The following is a 21,723-nucleotide window of genomic DNA, read 5'->3' on the forward strand; positions in this document are numbered from 1 at the left end:
CGACGGTAATCCACTATGTTAAGTTGTTCTGTTGCCATATGGGGATAGATAAATGGTGCATTTCACACACATTCTCCGATGACTGAATTAATTCATGATGATTCCTTTTTGGCAGCATCGTGTCTATTTAGAGCAGTGAGGAAATCCGAACATCCTGTGCACACAGCAGAGTTTGGTCATGCTGATGCGTAAGGGCCGTCCCATAATCAAAATGTCTCTCGGAGCAAGGGCCAAGTGCCCTGCTGAAGTGCCCTTGAGCAAGACTCCGCGACCTGCACAGCCTCTCTCACTGTAAAGCTGTAATAGTGCACAAAAAAAACCTCAAATGTGCTGCTGTAACTTATTCACATGTACTTTTGAGTGCATTGAGATACAGTCTGTGCGTGTTGCGTCTAATAATTAGCCTGCTAAATTATTTGAGTGATAAATTAGCCACTGGGTTTATTAAGATCACAGTCTACGTTGCGTGACAAAAGGCGTCGGGGACCTGCTTGTGTCCGTTTATCCTCTTAGAGCGCGCTCTCCCGCTTAGCCAGCAAATACTCTACGACTGAGGACACGGAGGAGGCTAGAAGGGGTTGACCAATCAATCCGATATCAAACTTCAGCGACGGGCGCGAGCCACGAGTAGCTACAACTCGATCCTATTTCCTGAAATACAAACCGCACTCCCCCAAACAGCCTCAGCTCCCTTCCGCCTTCGGATTCTACAAGCACACCCTATAGGCAAAGAGAGATTATGAGCTGCTACACGCTGCCATCCTCCGAGTCCGCATATCGCAGCCCAGTATAGCAATCCGTAAGATAACTTGACATGAATGGAGCGCTACCGTTATTCAGAGCCAGTTTCAGTGTGCTGCATAGGGGCATACAGCTGCCAGTCTTTACACAACTGCATCCACGTGACCGTCACTGCTCTATAATCCATTGAGAACCCACCAGAAAGAAGCCTTTCATGTTTTTTTTTTCTCTCCTGGATTGAATCGCCTGCTCTAGTTTCTCATATCTGGAAACGATGACTTGTATTCGACGTCAGCATAAAGCAAGAGCATGGTGGGAAATAACACGGGCTGTTGCTGGTGGAGAGTAAACACCTTCAAATCAGTAAACAATGTTTTATTTGTTGAATTGATGCGCTCGCTTTTATATGTTAACGACTGATCTAATCTGATGTGATGGCAAAGAGAAACGCATATGAACCATGTCAAGATGTGAAAATGTTAACGTTTGATTTATTTCATATCATATTTGGCTCCTTCCCTCATGGTGATCACCTACTGCAGGTCAGAGCGCAGCCACCTTTCGGTTTAGCACACATCAGATGTATGCGTAAAAGTGCAGCCTCCATGTGAGCCCGCCGTGTTTCGGAGGAAGCCGGGTCTCAGTTATTTGACGTCACGGTGTCTGAGAGGGGGAACTTAAAATGTGCGACTAGACGAGCCGTGTGAGGAGGAGGAGGAGGAGGAGGGAGGGGTGGTGGTGAAGAAGAGGGGAGCGAAGAGGGGGTTGAAATAAATGAAATCAAACAGAATGCAAAAGGTTGCGCTTGCGCGAAAGTCATGAACAGAATTTGAATCAATATTCCCAAATCTAAGGGATATTGGGGGATGTGTACGTTGGTTTGAGGCACCTTGTGGGGGTTGATTTAAAATAGCTCCTCTGCTTTAGAGATACGTAAAGTATTCTCTTTACAGCAGTCTTTCAAATTATACTGAGCGTGTAGTTTTTTTTTCGTCCTGCATTCAAGCGGGTATGGCTTTATAAACCGTTGGGTTAATGACACTGTGTAATATTAGAGATGCAGAGCATGCCCTTGTTGTTATTCAAACTGATTTTTTTCGCCGTTTAAATGCTTATTATGGCGTCCATTGATGTGTGGTAACTCCTTTGGTTGTTTTTATGAAGCGGTTCCTTGTTAATCGGGTAGTGGGAGACGATGAGACAGCGCCACTTTTGGCAACGAGTCCCACTCCACTTTCACGGTCACGCAGTGTCCTCAGTTGCCCGTGTTCCAGTCTGCATGTTAGGATTATTATTTGTAAACGCTAATTTGAGGATAATTCAAAAAAAATACTTTGCATGGAGAACTTTTGCAGGCATATACTGATGACCCACATCCCCATCTAAACCCCCCACTCTCTGCCAAGACGTTCTCTAACCTGCTCCCCCCAATATTCCCATACACACGTACACACACACACACACACACACACACACACACACACACACACACACAGCCAAGATACTAAGATGGCGCCTTAATCAGTGTCAAGTTCAAGTGACTCCTACTAGTCTGATACAAACAGCATGGCCAACAGTGTCGGCTATATGCATAAAGATGCAGGAAGCACAACAGGGTGATAATAATCAACGTGGCAGTCTGAGAATCGATTTTCATAATGGTTTTTTTAATTTCAGTCAAAATTTCCGTTCACATTTCTTCATAAACAGTTGGTAAAACAAATCAACCAACATACAGTAGCCTAAAAAGTACAAGGAATCTTTGCCTCTGGTAGCTAAATAGGCTAACGCATAGGCCTGCTGTTGTAACATGGTTTGCCTCAATGTGGCACAGTGACACAGTTCATCAGTAAAACATTTTGCTCTTCAGGAATAACTTGGAGTGCGACCCATTTCTCTCAGAAAGTGTTACATCACATTCTAGCTGTGTTTATACATCAGGTATTTTTCGCTGACCTCTGGACATGGGGCAGAAAGGTGGTGGGAATAAGAAAAAGTACTTCATTTAAATTAAGGTATAGAAAATAGCATATAAAACATATATTCCTTAAATTATTTAAATAAACTTATTTCATATATCACTGTCACGAGGTACCGTTTTTTACATTTTATTTTAAAAGTAGTGCTGGTGGTCTGAAATTGTTCTCGTATGAGTACAATATACTTTGTGTATGCATAATATTTAATTCTTGAGAATAGGTTACAATGCAATGCTGTAACTCTTTATGCCACTGAACGTATTCTCCCCCCTCCCCCCAACCCACATAGATCTAGAATTCCTTCCACTAAATTTTGTTAAACACAAAAATGTCATCTTGACAAGTTATTCACACAAAACAAGCAAATGTGTAATCAAACTGCTCTATATGCAACACCACAACAAATAACACGCTTAGTTTCACAGAAGAATTACATTTAAAACAATGCAAGCTGACAGACAAAAAAACTTTTTTTTATTTTTGAAGATACTGTGTTGTGACAGTTCCATTGTTGCCGATGCACACATTTAAACATACTTGCACAAAGACATTGCTGGAACTATAAAGAGTGCCATATTGGCGCATATATTTGGGTGCTTGACCCGAATTTGAAATACTCAAAATGCTGTCACCTTGATTTGGAAATCATGAACTTCACACACTCGTCTAAGACCTGTATAGGAGTGCAATAGGCTGATGGGTTTATTCTTTTTTTTTCCAGTACTGAGTTTATGCTACGAATTGACATCTATTTCTGATTCTATGAACGTAAAATACACAAAAAGGTTTAAATTTAACCAAAAATAAAGATATCAACAGAACCGTTTTATAGCTTCTCAGCTCAACTGAACTCAGTTCTACAACGTCAATGATTTACATGTCAATGGTCTCATAAAGAAAATAAAAGTGACGGAAATATCTGCATTATATATAGACAAATCCATAATATTCATATAGATGATTTCTTCGATCCAAATAAGACACATATAGGCCTATTGGTTAAAAAGAAAAAGAAAACAGAAGGATACAATCGCGATGTTGGAGCTTTAGAGTTTATCATTTGTTCAATGTTAAGCTGGTTATGACCAAAACTGTACAGTTCCTGTTAGAAAACATTTCCATAAATATCATTTAAGTTTCAGAACTTATACCCATAATTAAATTACAAATTGATAAATATGGCATCATGGATATGTATTTACAACGGTATTAACAAAAGGCAACGTTATATTCAACGGTAACAATCGTAACCTAATACCACATTTCTCCACCTGAAAACGGACGTTGACAATAGATTCGACCCCATCAAACAAGGAAATACATTCACGAGTATAATATTTATTTAGGATTTTTTTTTTCTGTGTTCAAGTTCATGACAAAGACTTTGGCACGTTTCTTAAGACTGTTTGAAGTTCCAACAATCAATTGAAGAGGCGACAATAGCGCGTCACCGTCATATAAAACAGCGTGAAATAATCTTCCTTTTTATTCTTTTTTTTAAATAAAAATTTGAGAAAATACATAAAATGAAAAATAAAACATTTTTTTCTGTAAACTAAAAGATAAAAAAACATTTATTTGTACTGAGAAAGTATTACGTTTTATTTATTCGTGATTTTTATTTGATTTCCTCAAAACTGCGGAATACAAGTCAAATTTCGTGATCCTGAGAACGGACATGGCCTGCTTATGCTGGCTTTTGCTCTCATCTCCTGTTGTTGTTGTTGTCCCAATCCCGTGTGTGTGTGTGTGTGTGTGTGTGTGTGTGTGAGAGGGAGAGAGAGAGTGTGTAGGTGTGTGTATGAATGTCTGTGAAGAGGACAGGAATAGTGTTTAAGGTTTTTTTTTTATCCTCGTTAATCTTCAACCCTGTGGTCCACATTGAGAGAGGGTTTGTTCTTCTGACTTCAAACGTACCATTCATTAAAGTTGGGTGCCAGTCCTTCGCTGTGGCCAGACGAGTTCTGTACGGCTAACGGTGGTGTTTTTGTCGGATCTTCAGTGTTGGCTGAGACCAGCACTGGCGGTGTGGACGACTCGTATCCAGAGCTTGCTGCTGGAGACGATTCAGATCCTTGAGACTCATGTACCTGCAAAAAAACAAGAGAAAATAATGAATCACTCAGGCAAACGTATGCTATTCATTTATGCTCCGACAGTGCTTTTAAAGTGACTCGGTAGAAGTGTGTTGGACTTAAATGCGGATTAACTCTGGATGTTATTGAGCTACTTTTAACAGTAAACACACAGCCAACTTGAAACAGGCACGGCAACTTCCACAATGCAAAACATATCCACATCTATGCGCCAGTAATGTGCGCCTTAAAATGTAGTTTCTTTTAAAAGTATGTGATTTTAAAAAATGGCAATGATGAGAGCACATTTAAACGTTTTCTCTACACAGGTTACTTTTAATAAGGCGAAAAGGCTTGAAGCTGTGGATCAAAGAGTGACAGACGTGGAATATTCACGATTCGTTCACTGATATGTTTCAATCGTTTAATTTAGAGTTAAAGTGTAACCAACATAGATCTTAAGCAGGGTGACAGTGCCTGAAGTGTGATAGTCCCTGTCTGTGGCAGTAGAGGGGGGGAGGGGAGGGGGGGGGGGTGTATGTGTGTGTTAATGTCTTTAAGGAGTAATGAAGACGTTAATTACCTTCATGTGTTTCCTGAGAGAGCTGGGGTGTGTGTATGACTTGTCGCACACTTTGCAGATGTATGGCTTGTCTGATGTGTGCACATGCATGTGCTTTTTCCTGTCGCTGCTGTTGGCGAAGCGTCTGTCACAGCCATCAAATTCACACTTAAACGGCTTCTCACCTGCAGGATTAAACACACACACAGACCGTGAATTACCTCAATGACCCGCACAAACAAACTCCCATTGTAACACCACCTGTAAAACAAAACAAAAAAAGCCGAAGCCCGGAGATGTAAATTGTCTGCAGCCTGTTATATAACGAGAGTATAACCTACATTTTCGGGGCGACATGGATACAGCTCCACTACTACACTCTGCTCTGTCAGGCTTTATTTATTCAAGAGGCCTGCTTCTTCATGCTACCGCTGGCCTGCTCTGTGCGTCTGCTCGTAATAGTAAACACTGAATCAACAGGGCATCTTCTGCACTAAACGTGACGTGTGAGCGAGGACGACAATTCTAAACGCAGCCAGTCACTGCTCCTTTATAATTCTACATGGCGTCCAGAAAGCACAACACTTTTAATAGCCCGACGCAGATGAAAACGCCTTAACTTCATCAAGTGAGTAAAAGTAGCCTGTGTCTTTTATATGTCGCACAGATCTTCGTAGCATGAAAGCTACAATAATTACTGAGGGGGTAACGCACAGAGTTGCTCAACAGAACCACATTTTGTCTGCATTATTGAGCCATTTATAGCTGTATGTAGAAATGATACAGAATAAACTACACTAAGAAACAATTTGGGAACTGTTCACCACGGTAAAGTGGGCCTAAGTTCTCAGATTCATGTTCTTGTAAACATCAACATATTTTTTTCCGGAGCACTCTGAAACATACACACAATTTCTAATTCAGAATAGCTTTCGCTTATTAAATGTAGTTTTACGCACGCGGTGCCGCGATATCGTCCGTGCCTTACCTGTATGCGTTCTTTTGTGGATTTTCAAATTCTCCGATCTGGCGAATATTTTCCCACATCCGGGGAACGGGCACGGGAACGGTTTCTCGCCCGTGTGCACACGGATATGGTTGACGAGTTTGTACTTGGCCTTAAAAGATTTCCCTTCTCTCGGGCAGTCCTCCCAAAAGCAGATGTGGTTGCTCTGCTCGGGGCCGCCGACGTGCTCCATGGACACATGAGTGACCATCTCGTGCATGGTGCTGAAAGTCCTCTCGCACGTCTTTTTGGGTCTGTTCATCTGGTTCTCGTCAATCCATTTGCAGGACAATTCTTGTTTAATCGGTTGCCTCATGTATCTAAAGAAGGCCCCCGGACCGTGGTGTGTCGGCACATTCATCCCCATGTTCATGTTGATAGGATGGCTGTAGTTGTGGAGCTGCGTGCCGTAGGGGTCCGTCCGAGGGCTCGCGACCGGACGGTACGGATCGGGTCTTCCGAAAATGTCCCCGCGCAAGCCAAGATGCATTTGGCTGTTAACTACGTGTCCGCTCGGTGAAGCGTGGCTCACCCCCTGGTCGTGAAGTCCTGGAAACAACAGATGTCCGGGGTTATCGGTGATCCCCGGCGGCCCGTGGAGGCTCCCCGCCGAAGCTGCAAAGATCCCATGCTGGGCGCCCGGCGCTGTGGACTCTCCGACACCCCGGTTCCGGAAGAGAAAGTCCCGTGTTGAATTGAACGCTCCCCCGCCGTACGAGCCCACCTGCCCGCCGTGAGTGTGTCCCAGGGCAGCTGCATATCCAGTGGCTTGTGGGGTGAAAGCTGACGTCTGGCTGGAGGCTATATCGTGAGCCACGGGGCTAATTTTGAAAGCCGCGGAGTGGGAGGAATCGGAGAAGGGATTCAGTCCCAGACCTGGGTCTCTGTTCCCGATTTCGTGGTGCCGCGGTGTCCCGAAACCCCCCACTCCTAACGATGCAAACTGCGGACCGCTATCAAGAAGCATAGTCATGAGCTTGAAGCAAACTTAGGAGACGGGAAGAAAACAGAAAATAAAATTAAAATCCAGTGTAGCGGAGCGCGCAAGCTGCAGACACCGCGCCGAGATTTACCACGTTTTGTCGAAAGAAATCCTAAAATAAAAAACAAACGGAGCCAAAACGGGAAAAATCCTATGCGTAAAGAGTTGGGAGAGAAAAAAAACTCCCGTTGACTGCGATCCGTGAGAAAGCGGATCAAACTTCCCCCCCTTTCCAGGCGGATGATGTCCTTGGACTGATAAAGTCAATCACTCACTCCCAGAACATAAATGAACTCGGGAGGCAGAGCTACGACAGCCAATCGGCGCTCGGCTACCCCTCAGACACGTGACTGCGACGGAGGGTGTTAATTGGCTAGATTTCTGGTGATTGGCACGGTTTGGTATTGAAGATGGCAGGTCGTCTCAATTGGTTTCATTTGATTGGCTCTTACAGGCATTATTTTGCAGGTATAACGGAGCACTCTAGCGCAGATCCTGGATGTGTTATGTGCAGCGCATGTCTTATGCAGACGTACGTGATTTACACTCCTCAAGAAACTCCCAAGCAGTTTTACAAATAAAGATGCATGTTATCGGTGCAGACTATTATACCTACTGGAGGTTTTTAACAACCATATTCCGTTCAACACTCTTGTTATTTTACAGTAGTTGTTAACGAAGTTATTCTGCAACATAAATTAGTTGGTTTGCCAAAAAAAGTTTTTTTTCAAATGTAATATATTAAAAAACGTTTAATACATTTTAAAGGCAATCTTAACTTGAGAGGGCCTGTATATTTGAAAAAAAAACTATATATCTATCTATCGGTAGTTTATATGTCATTGACTTATCTGTCTTATTTTCTCTTTCATGTGACCGGTTTGGCTCTTATTAACTGAAAACTTGAATGTACTTGGCACAGATCCAATATGTGGCTTTCTTGAAGCCGCTTGAAAGGGGAGGGGGTATTCTCTTTTTTTGCAAAAGCTCTATAGGGTGTAAGACGGAGGAATAAAAGACAGAAAGAAAGATGGCAGTAATTGTAATATCCTGAGATTTTTTTCGCTCAGCCAAAATTTCGTGCCATTGAGCAAGTTTCACAGGGCTGCCGCTGACTCGCTGCAGGACACATAAAATCTGATCAAGTTCAGAGACGCGCTGAGTGCTTCAAGCGGCGCTTTTTAACTCCAAGCCTTTCACATCCTTTCCCCCTCAATCTGTCCCAGGAAGGAGCTCACATTCTTTATTTTAGGGGATCTGGACCAAGAACAAAAAAAAAAAAAAATCTTCAAATCAGTCCTTCATTCTGCTTTCGCCCTCATCCTACCGCATTCACTCCAGAACATTTCCTCGAGATAGAGTTCTAGATTGAAAAGGTGAGTGTTCTCCTCTTCTTTCGGTGTTAGTAACACATGGCAGGCCTGTGTGGAAGTGTGTACATCTAGTTGTTATATTTATCCGGTGGAGGCTGCATGGGATTTAGTTTTCTTGAAGTGAACAGTCTGCTGACTGAGGCCTGTTACTCATATGGTAATGTAAATGTCGCAAGGACACATACCTCTGGTTTTTATGGCACATTAGTTTATTTCGCATTAACACTTGCGCTTTTTGTACATAACCTCGACAACTTATCTTGAAGCAAAACGACGAATGAGATTCACTTCATCTCCTTTTCCTCCGTAAACTGCTCTCTCGCTCTCCCCTTCTCCCCCCCTCCCTCTGTTTGTCTGCCTCTCTCTCTTTCCCTCTCTCCCTCTCTCTCTCACCACGAAGGCATAGCCTCTCACAGTTTACTCCTCCCTTCACTCTCACACACTCATATTCTCTCACCGCACACAGCATGCGCGTGCACGAACACACACACACGCAGTGTACTACCACGAGCACACACACACACACACACACACGAGACCACGGTGCCTACACACACACACACACACACACAGTTAACCGAGTTTGCCTACTGCAGTCTTGTAGGATTTATGGCGACCTTTGTAAACTTTCACAAGTGACAAGCAGCCTGTTAAGTTTTCCTGTATTCCCTCCATATTTTATTGGCTTGTTGAAACGTGAAGGCCCATACGCCACTTAAGGTTATGCGCCGTGTATTTGCAGCCACATTATCACAAGTAACATGGTTTAGATGAGTCACAAATGTTTGTGTGGGACAGAAAAGCAGCGTCGGCACGGCTCTTGCTGAGAAAAAAAGGGGAGCTGTCATCGACTAGGCCTAACGTAAAGCAACTGTTGCTTGAGAGTTGAATTCAAAACTACTGCAGATCGTTTCTGGTATACTGGTATTTAGTGCATATTGTATTATTTAATTAATTCTACAAATAAGGGATGTGGTGATTTGGGGCTTCAAAAACGCCCTTTCTAAACATGTATTTCACCAGCATCAAGACACATCTGAGTCGGGATTGCAAGAATATTGGTTCATATTTTTTCAATTAAAACTTCCTGTTTGAAAAATAAAATATACCTCTTCCTGCCTGAAAGGAGCAGACTGCGTTGGCCCATTAATGGGCCTACTATTTGTACTGGACAATAGAAGAAGAGGGGAAAGACAGCTTCATAGGCCTTTTTATAGAGCTGCACATTTCTTAACAGTTTGTCTCACACCAGACATTTTTTTTACCAGAATATTTTACACCGGTCCTCGGGCATGCCGCCCTTCACATTTCACCTCTATTTTTGACTTATCTATTTAATTACATTTTGGTAAAATGTATACTGCTATATTTTCTAGTTTTGCAACCACACGATTTTACATATTTATTTTAACCTTTAAATATGTTAATTACATTTTTTTTTTTTGTGTTAAATGACTTTGCATCTATGACTAGGCCCGTGTTTTGTTTGGCTCAAATGTCCGACGCAGTGTAAAATCTTTAACGATCATTCAAACGTGGGCGTAATGCAACGTGCTATATTATAGCACGCTATTCTGCAGCACTATGAATAATTTGATGATTTAGTTATCTCTGCTGGGATTACCTCATTGGGCGTTGGGATAGCCCATTGGTTATAACATAATCGTCTTCTAACTGGGCATGCGCGTTACCTTAAAATATCACAACATTGTAGTGTGCATACCTCTTAGACAGTAGGCCCATGCTGTTGGAAAAGAGCAGAACATAACCATCAGCCTAAATGGTAAACAACTCACATTTATACATTTATTTCTACCTCGATATATTCAGTAAAGGTTATAGTGCATACATGTATAAATAACGTAGATGCATGATCACTATAATTCTAATATAAAGAAATGTGCCTATGGCAGCCCAATCTTCTGGATATTTTCTGACTGCAATGTTTAGTTTTTTAATTTTTTTTTCAGTCCATGCAGTCTGGCCTGTAGCCTGCTTGGCTGCAGGCCGCTTGTGCTATAGAAGAGTTTGTGGACTTGAAGTTAACTCAATAGTGACCGGAAAAAGTGAAATCTTCATCTTCCAAAAACAATGGCAAAACCAAAGCCCATGCAGTACTTACATTTATCATATACCACTGTATGCAAATGTGTTTTCCGTACTCCCTTTTTAAAGAGGCAGAAAATGGTCAAAGTTTCCCAACGGCACAGTTAAATGAATGACATTGTGATTCACTGTTTCGCTTCAATAGACATTGTGCTGCAGGATCTTGCAGGTTTTTGCTTTGGTTTAATGTGCCAACTCCTCGATTTAAAAAAATAAATAAAAAAATAAATTAATAAATAAATAATACATCCTCCATGACACTTTTCTCTGCCCTCCTACATTCTGCAGAGCCCCTAACAGTATAAAGGCTCAGGTTCTGGTCTACATTCATAGCATAATCCAGTAGATTTTATACATTCTCAGAAGAAAATACATCGTGGCTTACATTTGTTTCAGTGAGAATACTGTTTTTGCATGCTTCATTTGCATCCCCTTGAATGCTTAATGTTTTCACGAAACAAAGTAGTATACGTTGTATGTTGTTGCCTATAATCAACTGTTATTTTAGATTTCTGTACAAGTGTAGCAGCTGATAATGACAATGAATTTGCCACCATAGATAGAGCTGTACATGACGAATGACAATTTAAGTGTCTTGTAATTTGGAATTTCACAATGTAATGCCTGACTGTGTTGCAACGCTATCGGGCATATTTTTGTGCTGTGTGTGTGATTACTTTTTGCTTGTCATAGGAGAAACAAACGTTTTGTTACTCCATATTTTCTTCATATTGTTTATTATAAGTATAAGGTTTGTACAGTACTTGCAATACAGTACAAGAATAACAGCACGGATCGCCATCTATACGTCATACATTATATGGTCAGTTGGGTCTTGAGTGACTGCTACAGTGCTAGTGTTTGCCTTCATATGGCTGAAGGAGAGGCCTAATTGACTTCTTGCTGTGATTTACTGGAGCATCTGTCTGCAAATGGACTGATCCCAAACCTGTTAATTCATCTAAATTTCATAAAGTCATGGTAAGACTGTGCACCGCCTTCCCTCATCAATTATGTCTCAGCACTACTCCACACTGATGCATGCAGTTGTTTAAACGTACACACACATGCATAAACACACACACATTAAGGCATTCCTGGTTGTACCACATTTATGAACATATTAACTTTGTGTCCGTCACACACACAAATTTGGATACTTGAAATAATTGCATGCTCCCTATCCTCCCTTTATTTATTTGCCATATCTTGTCTTACATTGACATTACTGGTGATTCTTATTCTCACTGGGAACAGATTATTATGTTTATCGCCTTTTTGCAAAAAGTTTTTGCAAAAAGGCGATGTCCGATATTCTTAATTTTTTCTAGAAATGCATTTATTCATTTAAGAGGTAGAATGAAATACAATGAACATTCAGGAAATGCATGTTATACTAAAGATTTCTTCTCAAGAAATGAAATTAGCTCAACCTTCAGTCCAGTCTTTACCATGTCGTGTGACTCTGGTCTTCCATTTGTTTTCTGTTTAATTTCATGTCTGTATTTCACCCTTTGTCATTCATTTGTTCCACATTCACTGTACTGAGATTGACTGGGATCTCATGGATGTAAGGAGTATTCCCTGACATGTGTGTTTTGATAGTTGGGAGTGATATTTTGTGTGCAACAGTCACTAGGATTTTGTCCGGCCTGTCAAGCAACCAACATAAATGGCCGCACTCATGAAGCTGGAGGGTTGGGAGGGATTGCAGATGTCAAAATGCTACAATTTACAGTTACAATGTAGATATTTAAACTTGAGATCCCTGTGTAGTTTCTAAATTTAAAAAGCAACATTTTCATGGATTTGGAGTATTTTATCACATGAAACTAATAATAGTCTACTGTAAAGACGTAATAGTAACATGACAAAGTCCTCAACTAGGTAATACATATATGTTTGCACGTCTTGGCCATTACCATTATAATTGTATTGTTTATTGCTGTGAAGCTAACCGTATACGACTCCAACATTTATCCTATGAAATACATTTTTTTGTTTCAAGGTATGTTCTGAACATATACATTTAACAATTAGATACTTTTTAGAATTCCATACAGTATTGCAGTAAAATGAATGGGCTATTTACTATGATTAATAGGCTAAATTCTAATTAAGTCATGCACATTAAGGGGAATTAAAATATTCTTAGTCCTTTATAGAAATATTACAGTATAAGCTGCTGCTATATGGAGGCAGATAGCACTGACTGTTATTGAAAAGGTGAGCCTGAATATTATATCATAAAAGAAATAGTCCATTTCTTGTTTTACATTCTTGTTGTAAATGAAGAGCTGGAATGATTTGGGGCTTCCTTTCTGCTTTCTGAATGACAGGTTGGAAACTTTCGGTTTGTTGGCCTTCAACCCTCAATCATTTTAGGAAAAGCATCGGGTTAAAGGTTGACAAACATGAGCGTCCATTACAATCATGACGGAATTAGGCCAGTTCCGGGCATGTCTACTATTTTGCGGCACTTAATGTCAAGTGGGTCCCTTGCTTTGTCTCTGCCTAGGATCCACTGCAGGTGACGTCAGCATAACAATGTGGCAAAGGATTTCTTTTTTTTTTTTCTTTTTTATTTTAAGAAAATGTTGAAAATTCTGCCAGCTGCAGTCTTTAGAAATAATGAAGGGCTTTCCACCTTACACCTATGAAACTGCAGTCCGGAGCCAACGCCACGTCGTATATCATTTAAATAAAAGCAACAGATAAAATAATTTGGCTATAAAGTGGTCTTGAAGAAAGTGCGCTGATAGAATCAGAGCAACGTCGAACTGAGGAAGACGTGCAGAAATCTGTGCTGCACCAGAGGAGCGTGGGGAGCTTGGAGCTGCTGTCCTCACAGCACCCCTAAGTAAGAAAGTTTATCAGTTTCCCAGGAACAGAGCCTATCCACTGCTGTTTGTCACCTTTCATCATTTACATTTTTACATAACCAATTTTACACGTGCGAGCCTGCAAGACGCATGGTGCACTGTAGATGATTATTAATTTATTAAAGCTTAATATAAAAGGGTGCATGTGTGGAAATGGTTCACGTTGGGCTCAAATGTAAAACGGTACATCCTGCTCTGAAGTATTCCCCAGTGAACTACTAGAATCTGAAATAACTTTCTTCCTGTAAGAAGATCATGATATGTTGGTGGTCTGCTGACACGATGAACAACTTGTTGCTTTATCAAAGTTTTATTTTTCTTTGGTAATGAGGACAAGTAGTTTTGTGCCCATATAAAAAAATACACACATAAACGTGTAACTCAAAAGTATTTTTTACCTCCATGAGAGCTCAGAACTATATATTACATTTCAGGAAAAAATAAAACTGCTAAATGTGTTCATACAGGGCAATGACGGCAGGATTAGTATTTTGAATAATTTCAAATTTTTTTTATTTATTTTTTTTTAAATGCGTGTTTCTCACTGTTCTCAATCTCCACTCAAAATGAAAGTCTTGACAATAATTGGCCTGGACACGCTATGGCCAGTCTCTATTATGCTTGCAGGGCAGAGCGTTGGACATTTGCTTTGGCACTATTCATTCCAGCGACATAAAAGACGGTAGATGGACTGTGATAGTCTTATGTTTCGCCCATGTCTGCATTTAATTGCATGACTTCCATCAGATGATCAGTATTACACATTACGCTTCATATTTATCATATGTAGAGATTTGGAGAAGGGGGTCTCACGAGAGTGCGCGCTGGAGTTAAAGAGGCAGCAACATTTGCAAGTATCGCGGCACATTTCAAAGCATTTTCTCTGCGATATTTGAAAACGGAGTCGTGCGGCGAACGCCTGCGTGTCCCTTTTAAAACAAACCCAGCGCCTGTCAATCACGGCGCATTCCAACCAATCCCAAAGCTCCCTTTTTAAAAGCAGGTTTGCCTGCTGTGCTTTTATATTGCACCATGGCCTGTTTCGAAGCATTTTTTACTACCACGGTTATTGCCACAAATCAAGAGGGCAAAGTGAACGGCATGGGACTCGCACCAACTTTAACGAAACTGAGTCTGGTTCCTACTTCTGCGAAGTTCACGGCCAAGAATTTCACATGCAGATGATACACAGACAAGGGACATGGAGAGGGAACTTCTAGGTGTATCCTGAGTGCCGAATTGGTTGATTTTGCAAACTCATAGCCAAAACTCACAACAAAACATGACAAGCCTTTCGAGGTTTAGTGGCTGCCCTCTCTCTTGCGTCAACCCCGGGGAGAGCAATACTGAACCCAGCATGGTGCTGCCACCTTTGGCAGGAGAGCACATGGGACTCCCCACTGGCAGTTCCTTAAAACTCTGCCCTGCGCACAATTTGCGAGACTACCCCGAGACGAGGTCCAGTGCATATGTTGACCATTCGGTTCCCAATTTTTCAGACTCTGGATACCACAGCCACCGGTTAGAGCACAGCCCTAGGGGCATTCTCATTGGAGCCAATCTTTCTGGAGCCGGTATGCCACCCGTCACTGATCAACTGGCATCAAGAGCGAACCAACATGGCGGGATTGGAAGGTATCGTGACTTCCATGGCTACAGAGACAACAGAAGCCATGCTTTTTTCTCCAGTTATCAGGAGCAGGCCCACACCTCCACCGACGCATCTCGAGATTTCGGCAGCCAGATGATGCTGGGTCTACCTGGCGACCTCCTCAGCCGGACTCACCACTATGGCCAAACTATCAGCCCCAAGGGAAACAGACAGCAGCTTGTCTCACAGTTCCTGGGTCTGTACAAACCCCTCAACATGGCAATTCAACGTGGAGGAGGCGACGCTTTCCTCAGGTGCTCTAAGCAAATGGTGAAGCACGAGCTGGTGTGCAAGTGGACTGACGGCCAAGAGGGGGCTGGGAAGCTGTCCTGCTCCAGAGCCTTCGGGACCATGTATGAACTTGTCGCCCATTTGACAGTGGAGCACGTCGGAGGACCAGATCACTCTGAGTATGTCTGTCAGTGGGAGAATTGTGCGAGGGACAGGAAGCCTTTCAAAGCCAAATACAAGCTGGTGAACCACGTCAGAGTCCACACAGGGGAAAAGCCCTTTCCCTGCCCCTTTCACGGCTGTGAGAAAGTTTTTGCACGATCAGAGAATCTTAAAATCCACAAGAGGACTCACACAGGTTAGTTCATAATCATACTAAAGCACGTCATTTGATCATGATGATTATTATCATAATAATAATGATGATAGTCATAATTGTACATTTTGGCAAGTGACGTTTGAAAAAAAATGTGGTTCGTTTTTTCAACTTTCAACACAAACTATTTAATTAATATTTATGAGTTTTGCTGTGTCTATCTGTGTCAACATATTTATTTTTCATTATTTCACGAATTAGGGAAGTTTGCCAATTCTGTCACATTATTACTGTTATAATCCTTCTTCTTCTTATTATTATTATTATTATTATTATTATTATTATTATTAATAATAATAATACATACACATTGTTTTTTGTTATTACTACACTGTGCTGTGTTATTTAGGCCATCATTGTTATAAAAATATTGTTACGCAAAGCTTCTCTCGCTGCCTCTTGCCGTCTCTGTTATTGTCTGCGTGATCTGCAGCAGAAAAGCATGTTCAGGCTCCATACAGGCACCACAGAGGAGTAGCAGTAAGGCAGTTACAAAGGAGTGTCTGCAGGCCTAGTGGTTAGGGTGCCTCTCCCACTTCATTCAGTGAAATTATTAAATAAATGCCGGGACACCGGAGCGTTGTGACGTAGCCGTTACGCTGTCTCTGCCTCCCAGGGACTCATCCTCTCCTGTGCTCAGGAACACTAGCAGAGCACATCACACTGTGATGTAGTAGGAAATAAAAACGTGAGCAAACGCATGACCTCAGTCAGCAAAATGAAATGATTATAAATTGAAACAAAATGAGTCACGTCTCCTTATCCTCGTTTCATTTCCATCACTTTGATAGGCCTGTTACTGGCCACCAAAATTATATCATAAGATGCATTTAATTTTAGAACTGACTTTCTTGGGTCTTTCCTTTTATGCCCCATTTGAGCACACTACTATCGTCTGCAAAAAGGATTTACTGTGCAATCTTATTTTATTCTTATCTTTCACACACACTTCAGGGATTGCATGACCGGGATCTCACAAGGTGTAATCATGAAATGCAGGCATTTCAATTGAAAATATAATTAACGAATAAAGTGAATGGTCTTCAGAGAAAGAGGGAGGCTGGAGATAAAACATATTTATTAGGCGACCCCTTTTACTTCTGGTGTTCCATTGTTTTACTAATGAAAGCAAAGACAATAGACAGGAAAGGTGACGCTTAATGGCATTTCTTATTACTGCACATGCGTAGTGTTGCTAATTAGACAATTTATGGCAGAAAAATATATGAACATTTCTTTGAAATTCCGAAATATAGACGCCCATTAACACTCAGGCCTGCAAAATGAAGATTTAGGAGAAACTATGACAGTTGTATTTATGAGTCCAGCTCTTCCTGATTGTCCGCTATATCAGCGCGTGAGCAGGGGAGACAGTGCGCAGCTGTAGGCAATTTTGTGCGAGGAGATCAATTAGCATCTTGATAGCCATAATTCATTCTATGATAATAACTCCATTTAAACAAATCTTTGCATTTGCTGTCGCAGGTTTATCATAATCTAATGCATGTTTAACTGCAGCCTGATGGCTGATTTAGTCCGCACACTGCCTCACTTGTTGCAAACAGGCCTGCGCCAGTTTCCAAGCAAGTAGTTTGAAGTCAGTGATTTCATGACTCAAAGCAGTCCTAGTTTTTGCACATTAGTAACAATTTACTATAAAGATGTGGCATTTAAAAAGCAAGGCAAGGCCAGGGGAAAAGCGGCTCTGTGTTTGCCAGAGTCGCATGTTCAAAGCTGATGATTTAGATTCCAGTCATTTCAGTGTGATGCCCGGATGTGCATTTGTTTTGTTTTGCAAGCTCACTTTTTTCATATAATGTGGTGGGATGGAGGGCACTGAACTCACGTAGGCTAATCAGTATTAGCATATAAGGCCAGAGAGAGAGAGAGAGAGAGAGAGAGAGAGAGAGAGAGAGAGAGAGAGAGAGAGAGCGTGCACGGGGCCTGTAAGTATTTTCGTAACTCGCCGTCATTTCTCTTTTTGAACGTTTAGGTGAAAAACCGTTTAAATGTGAGTTCGACGGCTGCAACCGGAGGTTCGCGAACAGCAGCGACAGAAAGAAGCATTCTCACGTGCACTCCAGCGACAAACCCTACACGTGCAAGGTCAGTGGCTGCGACAAGTGTTACACCCACCCAAGCTCCCTGCGAAAGCACATGAAGCTCCACTGCAGCAGGGCCCACGACGTCAAAAGCGAGGACGCGCGTCCCGGCGACGCGTGTCACATCGCGGAGGACAGGTCAACCCGAGTCCCGGACGGAGCCCACATCAGCCCTCCCCACCCGCCGCCGTCGACTCAAGATATCCCCCTGTCCCCGGAGAGTCGAGACGAGTCGACCCCGAGGTCACGTTTCCATCACACGTTTGACAGCAGTTTGGACTACTCCACACACAGGTCGCAGCCCCTCCTGGACCCTTTGTTGCTACAGAGAGGCAGCTACAGGTCCCAGTCCTCCCAGTACCCCTGCGGCCAGACAGGTCACACGTTTGCCCAGAGCTCAAGGACTTTCCCCTCTACTTCTCCCTTTCAGAAAAGTATTGTCAATGGATGGTACACATGCCACAGCGGCGTGGACTCGTTCCCAAAGCAATGCAACAACATCCCGTCTCTTTGAGTTCCTGTTGGGACACGTGCGGCCCATATTTGTCCATGTTATAGCCCAAACACGTACAGCTGTATCTCTACTACTCTGTGTATTTTTTGTGGATGTTGTATCAAATATTTTGTGACACACACGTCGAGTCATAGCCTATTGAAATTGCGAAATGTGTCGAGCTTTATTTGTTTGGTTTGGGTTTGGCTTACAGCCCATAGCCACATGAACCCCACGGTGGGTTCTAGGGACTTTTACAAAGTGTATATGGCTAATTGTTCGCTGTGTTGCGTAATTATTAAAGATATCTATCTTAAGTGAGACAAAAAAATGACAAAGGCTTTTATGGAAATCTGCGTGTTGAGTCCTCTGAACTTACTGTAAAGTAAATGTAGGAGACGTCTTGCTGAATGTAGCCCTAAGTGTAGGGGTCTTTGTTGAATGTAAACTAGATGTAATGTATGTCGGAAGGTAGAAACATTCATGTCTATATGTAGCCTATACAAAGACATTTTAGAGAAATCTCTTCTCAAGTTAAGTTTGAAGACCGAACAAGCCCGCCTGATGGGCCTGAAGCATGATTTGCCTGTAATTAAAATACTGCGAGGCTCGGGTTTTTTTCTCTCCCCTTGATTAAGTTTCATATTCGCCCCCTTTTCATAACACCTTCGTATTCTTGTTGGTATTATGTATATTTCACATTTCTGTGCAAAGTAAGACCAGTGTGAGCTCAAACCAGTGTTCGTGATATTATGAAAACGTTTAATTAGCATACAGTTCTACTGTACATAAGCCTACTGTATAATTAATTATGTATTCTATATTTTATTAAAGTGTCTATATTCTCTTTGATCAGGCGTGTGTGGTTAAACCCAATCAATGCATTTTCATTAGATTTTTAAAAATTGTATTTCTAATTATATCATTTTTAATAGCCCACGCCATATTTGCAGGTTTGCAATTTTGTGCAATAATGGATACGGCGGAAACTCTCACGTGCAGAGCTTTTATTTTATGTTCTAGATGTCATGAACTGGTCAGGCCTTTAACACAAAGGTATTAAACTGGTTTGACTGAGGTATATCTTCTATAGGCCATAGTGAACAGTAACATAACATTTTTTTGATTATTGTTATTACTCGAATCTGGCAAAAAAGAAAATGTGATGGTCACACCGAACAACAAATATCAAACGGCCCTCTCAACCAAACAGCGCTCAGTTTTTCAATCAGATTTTAGTTTCCTTAACTGCGTCATGAGCGTTTTGTGGGATACAGGTGTATTTGCCTCAAGGTCACGCGCATTCTGTCTTTCAATAAGGCGCGTTCTCTCGTGCCCTTAGCCTCCACTTCAAGACAATTTAGCTGATTTCAGATCCTATTAATCAATTTTTTGTATTTTCATTCGATTTCTGTCGCTGTCTATCTGTCACTCACTCAAGCACACGCACACAGTCGCGTGCGCACGCACTGCAAAACGTCTCTCCTCGAAAGTAAGCAAGTTGCCAACACAATTATGACGCATGTAGCCTCAAAATATTGTATTTTCCAAATGAATAAAAACTCCATTATTACCACGATCATTATTCTATTCAAAGATAAAACTTGTTTACTCTATCAAGGCTAATGCGTTCAAATAATTTGAAGCTCCTCACTTTGTGTCTGAATTGATATTTTCTGGGCTCTCTGCTAAAAATCACAATGTCACTATTATATAGGACATGTATGTGTTGTTCTGATTCATTTTGCCATTCGTAAAGGTTGAAAAAGTTGGGTTAACACACACTGCTGATAGTAAACTGTTTGCTTCACTCCACAGTTTCGCTGAATATTTTTTCATGTTTGCTTGTTTATTGTATTTCTGGGATGTAAATTTGAACAAACACCTTGTTATTTTAGGGAAATAAGCGGGCAGGTTTCGCTTTGAAGCCTGTCTTTTTCTCGGCAGAGCTTGAATCCAGTCTACCATTAGCTACATTCATCTGGAGTGAGTTATTATTGCCATACAGCATAAAAAGGATGAGTGATTGGAAACTGAGTGACCAGGTTGCAGTACATGTTGTTGTGTAGCTAAAGAGGATGTACACAGTGAGTCTCTTCTCATCCCGCTCAGGAAAGTACTGCAATAGCTTGATCATTGTCGAGGTCAGACGGGTCACAATTGTGATAAATAAGGTAATGAAAAAAAAAAAAAGTCTGCTCCGCTGCCAGTTGCAAAGCTTTATACCTGTATGTATGTATGTATGTCAGCATTTTATACCATTAAACATACGGATGATGCCATTATATATATACACCAATCTGTTTAAAAGGAAATCCGGTCAAAAGTGCATTCATTTTACATGTCTTTGAAATACATGCTACAGTGATCTGACAGCAAACGGGCTGTAATAAGGATGCTCTTTATTCCAGTGAAAGGATTTGATGGAGGGGCAGTTGTCTGGATGGCCACAACAATACATGGGGTGAATGCTCCAGACTGTATTCGAAGATGTTTTCCCCAAAGTGTCGACCATATGAATACACTTTAGGCACTTTGAAAGTCCAGAAGACTTCGAGTACGGTGCTGATATTTGCTAGACAAATTACCAGCAAGATAGGTCACAAGACGCTGGTATTATTTTTGTTGCAACATTCATCTTTCTATATATATATATATATATATATATATTAAAAAAAAAACATTTAATAAATCCCAAAACAGTTTTAATCCTCTGTGCTATTTACGAGTGAAACATTACTCTGTAAGTAATTGTTCTTGAGATTTCGCAAAGCTGTGATGATTTTGTTTGTGTGTTGTGTGCTGGTTAAAAATGTATGTTGCACATTATACTCGTAAGGATACATCTTTAGGGACAGTCAGATCTTTGTGATGACGCATTTTGCAAATCCCCTTTGAATTAGACTGCAGTACATCTTCGCTGTTAGCTTTCCATGAGGATTCTTTCTGAAAGCCATCTGCATGTTTCAGTTAGGTTGATACAGATAATAATTTCCATGGAGGTGAAGATTTTCTGGTAAGTATAGTGTGATATGATCCGAGATGGATCATTTCAAGTGGTTGATGTTGTAAAAATATTTCAGTTGTGAAGTGCTTCTTTCCTCCAGTAAATTGAGGTGAACTGGGTTGGCTATGATCGGTGTACTTTAATGATGAGATGACGG

General features: G+C 41.4%; 2 protein-coding genes and 1 long non-coding RNA gene across 14 annotated transcripts in view; 2 read left to right on the forward strand and 1 right to left on the reverse strand.

The window, feature by feature from the left end:
* The window catches only part of LOC116391879 (uncharacterized), an 81,347-nt gene that overhangs the window by 36,883 nt on the left and 22,741 nt on the right, over positions 1-21,723 (forward strand). For 2 of the 12 annotated variants that reach the window (XR_004213291.1, XR_004213295.1), the window contains exon 1: positions 5,331-8,721. The exons of the other annotated variants lie outside the window; for them this stretch is intronic. This is a non-coding gene — a long non-coding RNA (uncharacterized LOC116391879). Of the gene's footprint in view, positions 1-5,330; positions 8,722-21,723 lie in introns of those variants that run through there. 12 annotated transcript variants of the gene reach the window in all.
* On the reverse strand, positions 2,388-7,612 carry zic3 (zic family member 3 heterotaxy 1 (odd-paired homolog, Drosophila)). The gene is made up of 3 exons (XM_031862857.1): positions 6,346-7,612; positions 5,379-5,542; positions 2,388-4,810 (listed from the first exon to the last, which is right to left on the reverse strand). The coding sequence occupies exons 1-3, from the start codon at positions 7,334-7,336 to the stop codon at positions 4,628-4,630; spliced, it is 1,338 nt and encodes a 445-aa protein (XP_031718717.1). The 5' UTR covers positions 7,337-7,612; the 3' UTR covers positions 2,388-4,627.
* zic6 (zic family member 6) lies at positions 9,277-20,373 on the forward strand. The gene is made up of 2 exons (XM_031862856.1): positions 9,277-15,946; positions 17,958-20,373. Exons 1-2 carry the CDS (start codon positions 14,989-14,991, stop codon positions 18,578-18,580), a joined length of 1,581 nt encoding a protein of 526 aa, XP_031718716.1. The 5' UTR covers positions 9,277-14,988; the 3' UTR covers positions 18,581-20,373.

The sequence above is a fragment of the Anarrhichthys ocellatus genome, unplaced genomic scaffold, assembly GCF_004355925.1.
Source record: "Anarrhichthys ocellatus isolate YVR2014 unplaced genomic scaffold, GSC_Weel_1.0 scaffold27, whole genome shotgun sequence".
Classification (NCBI taxonomy): Eukaryota; Metazoa; Chordata; class Actinopteri; order Perciformes; family Anarhichadidae; genus Anarrhichthys; species Anarrhichthys ocellatus.

Bases quoted from the DNA above. Each gene is read 5' to 3' on its own strand.
- zic3 (XM_031862857.1), bottom strand. From the start codon at position 7,336: ATGACTATGCTTCTTGATAGCGGTCCGCAGTTTGCATCGTTAGGAGTG. The intron at 5,543-6,345 runs GTAAGGCACGGA...TTAATCCTGCAG, and splicing joins CCACAAAAGAACGCATACAG to GTGAGAAGCCGTTTAAGTGT. The intron at 4,811-5,378 runs GTAATTAACGTC...GTTTTTTTGCAG, and splicing joins CTCTCAGGAAACACATGAAG to GTACATGAGTCTCAAGGATC.
- zic6 (XM_031862856.1), top strand. From the start codon at position 14,989: ATGACAAGCCTTTCGAGGTTTAGTGGCTGCCCTCTCTCTTGCGTCAAC. The intron at 15,947-17,957 runs GTTAGTTCATAA...TTGAACGTTTAG, and splicing joins CCACAAGAGGACTCACACAG to GTGAAAAACCGTTTAAATGT.